Raw genomic sequence first — 6,476 nt, forward strand, 5'->3', positions numbered from 1 at the left:
TGTTCTTCGATCTGGTCACTTCGCTTGCGCTTCCCGGACATGATGAAAGATACTTACAAGGAAAAGGATGGATTCACAAGAAGAAACCACCTTAAATAGGATCTTCGGGCCGAAGATCTTTGAGGGGGGGGGTAGTGTTACAGCGCAGCTTAGGATTAGACTGAGTCAGGATGAGGGGAAGACTACCACGTGACTGGATCACCATGATCCATGAAGGCCGATCCACCACGTGACTGGATCACCATGATCCATGGACTATGATCCATGGGTTGTGATCCAGAGGCTATGATCCTTGAAGCCATGATCCATCGGATAGGTATTTCCGGACAGAACTCATCATGTATATAAAGACGCTCCTTAACCATGGGGATCAGGACCCCGTGGTCAACTCAGATAGCAATCCTAGAGTTAGCATTGCTAGTAACGACTATTATCTATCTTTTCCCTTGTCTTCTGTCCTTCAAGATAAACCCAACGGCCCTCCGCCTAAGAAGTCCTAGGCCCGTCGTTACATAAATATGGCATTCCTTCAAGCTTTTCTTGCATTCTTTACTTGCAATCCTTCTCTGTCTCTTTAAAGAACTACTAGCTAAAGCAAGACTTGTGCCAATTTCCAAGTTTCCAGGCATCCAGAAAATTGTATTCCATTATAACTTTAAAGCCAAGAGTAAATGATGTTTTTGAAAAGCTTCATTCACTTCTACCACTCATTGCTGGTTCATACTTTGTTCTGGCTTATATTTCCAGTGTCATGAACAGGAAAAGAAAGCAACAGCATTCCTCTCAGGCAGACTGATAGAAAATCATTTTCTGGTTAATGCTCACAATTCTTGCCACATATGTAAGGGATTCACTTACTATTAGATGAAGCTGCATAAACAAGACAGTTTCAATTTTATTAACAAATGCTAATTTTCTGCAGAGCACTGATTCTGCTATTCTGATATATGAGTTATTTTTCAATAGCAAGATGCTGGTTCATTAGAATAGCATTGTGAGTGCAGCCCCATCAATATGCAGCTTTAACCAAACATTCAAATGAAGGTTAACTTTTATAATGGCAGGTGTTTTGCTTGGGCTCTATCCTGCTTTAATTGACATTAATTCTTGTACTCACAGATTCTACAACTTCAGCCTGGTACCTGTTCTAAGGATGCTGGTTTATATACCTTGTTACAGAGAGACTGTTATCTGCTCTCTATCTTATAGCTTAAAGGCCTGGGGGATAACTAAGTATTTTTCTGAGTGTATCTCAGATCTTGCAATTATTTATTCTTTTTCTTCTTTGCTCTATTGCAGGGCTTCAGGCCATAAGCTCTGAGACTAATGGCACAGATAATTCTGGAAGTTGTCAGACTGAACCTGAAAATAAGAAAAACAAATTATCTGATCATCTTAATAACATTCTGGTACATCTTCAAAGGCAGGAAAGTTTTATACTGCTTTATAGCAGCCCTTGCTAAGCAGCCATCAGTTTCTTCTTTCATTCTTTTGGCCCCAGAGGAACTGCCATCTGCAGCTGATTTACATTGAAGTAGGCCTCTATCTGCTAGCAGATTGTATACTTAATATTTTTGTTTCTTGACAGCTTGGTTAGATAGTTACTTCACTTATTAAGAGAGACAGTGTGTGCTATATTCATCAACTATGCTTGACTATTACATATTTAGGGTGGCCGCGGGTTAGGGCCCAAACCTGCAGGTCAGGGTCGGGTCGGGTCACACGGGTCGGATCAGGTCGAGAGGCTTGACCCTACCTACGGGTCAGGGTCGAGAATGCGTGACCCGACCTGTAAGGTAGGGTCGACAGGGCCGACCCTGCTGACCCTACTATATCACCACGTGATGATAAGGTCGAAACGTTACTGTATGGAACGGCTTGTATTACTGGACCCGGCAGAAAAAATTGTCGCCAGTATTACGATCACCATTTCAAGTAACTGATATCTTAATATACCCATGTATTTTAAAGGATTAGGATACCTCAACAGATACATCAGGAAGATCATCATCCTCACTTTCCTCAACATCGATAAAAGATTGAGATTCCACTTCCCATTCAAGATCATCACTTTCTTCATCACCAGCGTGCTCGTCTGGAGGAAGGGATAGTGAACGTTCTCGCTCGCTATTCTGCTTACCCTGCTGGGATAGTGAAGACACTGATCCTGTATCTCCAGTAAGTGAAATACCAATCCGCTCAAAATACTTAATCAGCATGATCATCTCTATAGTATCACCGTTCAACCGATTACGTCGATAATGACAGACATCCCGCCCCACATTAAATAGTCTCTCCACACCAAAGCCTGATGCAGGAATAGAGAGGATATCCCTCGCCATCAAGGCAAGAATAGGGAACTCAGTCTCTAACTCTTTCCAGCATTTTAGTGGGTCAGGTTGACAGAAGAAATTCATAACCGGCTGCTCAAGATAGCGTATAGCCTCAGATACTGTATGCTTTTCGGCTCCCATAGTATGAAACGCCGGTCGTCCAATTGTTGCGAGGCCAGATACTGGAGTATTCTTTGCAATATGGGTAATTTCTACACCCTTCTCCTCAAGGTGTTGATAGTGCTTTAAGTAATAAGCACAAAAGTCCTCCCGGTACTGCTCAAGATACCCCGAGCCCCAAACCTTTTCATTCTAATAGTAGTTAGCATAAAGTAAGATGAAAAATTATTCAGGAACATACCTTATAAAGTGTAAGTTTATTAGTTGGATTAAGAATGGAGGCAAGGTTATAAAAGGTCCCAGTATCTCCTTCTGTTTTGCCGTAGTACTCTGAGAGCTTCTCACAAGCAGCAGCAATGGCCTGGACTAGCTCGTATGCATACTTCATGCTACGAGCCTGGCCTTTCCATTTTTTCTCCGCACTCTCAAGCTGGTCGAATAACCAGTTGTAAAGCCGAAACATCTCATGGACACTAATATCTAGCGTTGTACCAATTGCAGTCGTCAACTGTGAGAAAGGGGCTAAGATTTGAAGCAGACTGTCGACTTGAACCCACTCCTCATCCTTAAGATGAAGCATACCATATCGCGTCTTATTGGCGTCAAGGTTGAGCCATTTACGGATTGCACTCTTCATCTCCCATGCTCGCTCCAACATATCGTATGAACTACCCCGGCGGGTCTTGACGTCCTGAATTAACCCAACCCGGATCGAAGAAGTTCGCGTAGGATCTCGAAATGCACGGTCCTCAGGGTCTTGTATCGTTTTGAAGGCCTGGGATTGTTGCGGGGATGAATTGACTGCAATGGCAAGGGCACGAATCTATATATATTAGTACTTCTATCTATGATCGGAAGAAAGGGGATATATACCTTTGCAAAAGTGTTACTAAATGAGACTATTTTAGTATCAATTCCAGCAAGCCGCTTTTCTGATAGGTGCCGATCGACTATATCATTCTTTGCAGCTGACTTCAACTTCGCCAAAAACTGATTTACTGCAAGCTGGATAACATGAGCCATGCATCGGATGGTGCCTGCATCCTTATTCCAATTAATACCATCTTTTGCAAGTTCTCTGGATAGTTCCTTGCGGAGGGTATTATTATTAGATGCATTATCAGCGGTAAGTGCAAGGAGACGGTCACTAATGTTGTATTGGCGAAGGGTCCCCGCCACAATACTTGCCAGCGACTTCCCAGAGTGCTTTCCATAAAGAGGATGGAAGGCCAGTAAAACTTCCTTATATTCCCAATTATCTGTGATGAAATAACCGAGAATTGCAACAAAGGCAAGATGGTTTGGACTAGTCCAACAATCAACAGCTAGTGAGAGCTTTCGATTCTTAGGTAGTTCCTGGAGGATCTGTTGTCGGACTTTATTTGCACGGTCTATAATTAGGGACTTTAGCTGCGTCCGACCAGGAAGTTTGATTGATGGGCGGCAAAATTGTAGTAGTTCCGTAAAGTGCTCTGATTCAACTATGCGAAAGGGTATATTTGCAGAGAGGACAAAATTGATCAGCCGATTATGGAATTGGGAATCGGTAAAGGCAGGGACTTCAGAGGCTTTGGACTGGAGAACGCGTGCCTATTAAGAATTGCCTTTATTAGCATAATATCTTATTAGAACAGGGTAGTATTACCAACCTTTTTGAAGTGGCTATCTAATGTTACTTGAACATCAGATGGCCGCTTACCACGCTTCTGACAGCTAGCACCCGTAAGATGTCGACTCATATTAGAAGTCCCCTGGTTAGTAATACCAGGGTGATTCTGCACAGTACCACAGTACTTGCAGATTACCTTTGGAACACCTTGGTGTATCTCGGCACCTTCATGGAAGTGGTCCCATGATTTTTCCTTTGAGCGTCGCTGGCTATTATTCCACTTAGGGATTGCAAATCTTCGAGGTTCACTTTGATGCTCGACTGCCTGAACAAAAGGTGTATTACTTAACCAGTGCTCAAAGATCCCTGATGTTTCCTGTGTCCAGATAATATAACGCCGGTTTGTTGATAGCTGAAGCTGGGGAGGGGGCTCATCTGCACGACCGGTAAGGATAAGGTCCTTAAGAGTGTTGGCTTTCGAAGACTGGGAATGAGGTAGATTAAATAAAGGTTGAGAGCTAAATGTACTCTCGTTATCGCCATTAGCTGATGATGGATGAAACAAACCGGAATCCTGATCCATTTTAGGTGATTCTTTAGGATGAAGATGATGGTTTCGGGGAAGAGCTCGCGATCGCGTCGAGTGGTGTAACTGTTTACTTGTTCTTTGTTCCCAAAACGCGTCTTAAGCCATTGAGTGACTGAGTCGCTTATTCGGGTTATAACCCGTTCTTTGACCCAACCGACCCAGATATATTCTCTAATAATAGGTTAGGTTTTTATATAACTTGGAGAGAATATTATGAGAGGTAAGAACTTTATCTAGTTCAAGCTTTAGCCTAATATACCAAGCCTAAGATCTCTGAAATTGTGTTACTCTTTTATCGCCTGCATGTAGTAGAAAGTGGAGTGTATATATATATAAAATTACCACATCATCGACCACCGCATCTCTATTTGGAATTGTCGAGTAAGAGCAGTAGGAATATTCTCAAAAAAGCAAAATAATATTATATTTACAATTAGTCCATACACACGTGCTAAAGGCCAAAGAATTCTGTTGGTATATAGGCTACTGCTTCTTGATAATGATCTTGTTGAGTTGGTCGGGAGACCTTGAGGAAGGCGGTGAACAAGTATTAGTTGTGATTGGATGCTCAAAAATACAGAGAGTATTGATCTAAACACGGAGCAGGAGGAACTTACTTTTTTGGGCTATCAAGTCAGGTGACCATGATCCAATGGATCATTCGGGTCGAAACGAGTCATGACCCGACCCAACGTAGGTCAACCCGACCTACAGGTTAGGGTCAAAGGTCCTGACCCTAACCCGACCCGCGGCCACCCTAAGAAAATTCATACAGCTTTGGGTGTATGCTTCTGTCCTACTCTGCTGACATTTAAATGGAGAATCTCCTATGAAAAGAGATTACAATTCTCATCTTCCTACAGCTTCTTGCCTCTGGCAGTGGTATTGCAGCACTCCAAAGTTATTTCTAGAGGCTTTTAGATAACCACAGTGTTACAACGCTTGCAGAAGTGAGGCTATGAGAGGGGAAGCTCTCGGAGAAACTACAGGCCGACAAACCAATCAGGATACAATCAGACCTCCTCTTTCGATTCAGGCTATACGAATCGATGAGGGGTCTTCGATTCAGGCTATACGAATCGATGAGGGGTCTTCGATTCAGTCTCCTAATCAGAAGGGCTATTTCGATTAACAAATGTATATAAGGACGCTCCTTAACCATGGGGATCAGGACCCCGTGGTCAACTCAAATAGCAATCCTGATAGGTAACATTGCTAGTAACGGCCTATTCATTCATCTCTTTCTCTTGCCTTCTGTCCTCAAGATAAACCCAACGAGCCTCTGCCTAAGAAGTCTTAGGTCCGCCGTTACACACAGATATTGCAAGACTTGTACAGCTACATTCAACAAAATTATAACTCTCTTAAGTGACTTTCATGACAACACAGATTCTGGCAGCTTGTTATAATCAGTTACTCAGAGTTCTTCTGTTTAAAACACTGTACACTCTGTCATTCTTGACATTGGCCTAAATCTAGTGAACCTTGTCTTGGCTGTGAATATGTTATACTATTCATTTGACATCTATATGGTGTTGATGATTGCAGCTGTTGTCATCTTTACTGTATGGTCCTCTGCAACAATATTTTCAAAGCAGAAGAAGAGTTTCTAACAGTCGCACTCTGATATTGAGAAGGAATACAACATCATATATAATGCAACCAGTAATTGGCAGACTGTCTTACACTTCAATTATATTGCTCACAAACAGTCTCAACACTCCTCTGCAGTTAGAGACCATATGTGTTTTTTACTTGACTACAAGTCATGGTCCCAGTTTGAATCACTGATGCATTTATTCTTGCTGAAATCTGGACTGATGTC

At 42.4% G+C, this 6,476-nt stretch overlaps 1 protein-coding gene across 1 annotated transcript; it reads right to left on the minus strand.

Annotated features, from left to right (window-relative positions):
* Positions 1-1,973: 1,973 nt before the first annotated feature.
* On the minus strand, positions 1,974-3,111 carry VTN00DRAFT_2742 (uncharacterized protein; the record flags this gene model as incomplete). The annotated part of the gene is made up of 2 exons (XM_069428988.1): positions 1,974-2,645; positions 2,695-3,111. The coding sequence occupies 2 exons, from the start codon at positions 3,109-3,111 to the stop codon at positions 1,974-1,976; spliced, it is 1,089 nt and encodes a 362-aa protein (XP_069283788.1).
* Positions 3,112-6,476: the final 3,365 nt, after the last annotated feature.

The sequence above is a fragment of the Thermoascus crustaceus genome, assembly GCF_041956765.1.
Source record: "Thermoascus crustaceus strain CBS 181.67 unplaced genomic scaffold VTN00scaffold_10, whole genome shotgun sequence".
Taxonomy (NCBI): Eukaryota; Fungi; Ascomycota; class Eurotiomycetes; order Eurotiales; family Thermoascaceae; genus Thermoascus; species Thermoascus crustaceus.